Source organism: Penaeus monodon, chromosome 15, assembly GCF_015228065.2.
Source record: "Penaeus monodon isolate SGIC_2016 chromosome 15, NSTDA_Pmon_1, whole genome shotgun sequence".
Taxonomy (NCBI): domain Eukaryota; kingdom Metazoa; phylum Arthropoda; class Malacostraca; order Decapoda; family Penaeidae; genus Penaeus; species Penaeus monodon.
The window spans coordinates 29,922,818-29,923,114 of record NC_051400.1 but is presented as its reverse complement, the minus strand read 5'-3'; the positions used below and the strand labels follow the sequence as shown (position 1 = coordinate 29,923,114).

Genomic DNA, 297 nt, shown 5'->3' with positions numbered 1-297 from the left:
CCTCGCCAAAATGAGGGGGCGCTGAGCGGTCCCTCTCGGCCGCCGGGGAAAGCGAACGAGGAAGCAGCTCGCTGTGACGGTCGAGGGCGAAATGCGGCGCGAATTCGAAACTAAAACGTGTTAGTGACTTTATTGGTGGTTCTTGCAACGCTCATAAAATACGGCTGTTCTTTTCGCAATTGGAACTGAAGTTGTTTTGAAGGTTATAGAAATGTAAAATGTAAATGTAAAACTTTATATGAATTATAGCAATATAAAAAACTTAGGAAATCAAAATACCAATTAGCCACACACACA

At 43.4% G+C, this 297-nt stretch overlaps 1 protein-coding gene across 1 annotated transcript in view; it reads left to right on the top strand.

Annotated features, from left to right (window-relative positions):
• Window positions 1-297, top strand: part of LOC119581927 (vegetative cell wall protein gp1-like) — a gene marked incomplete in the record, with an annotated part of 8,336 nt that extends 8,039 nt beyond the window's left edge. The window contains 1 exon segment of the mRNA XM_037930101.1: window positions 1-297. Within this exon segment, the coding sequence (XP_037786029.1) occupies window positions 1-25 (25 nt within the window).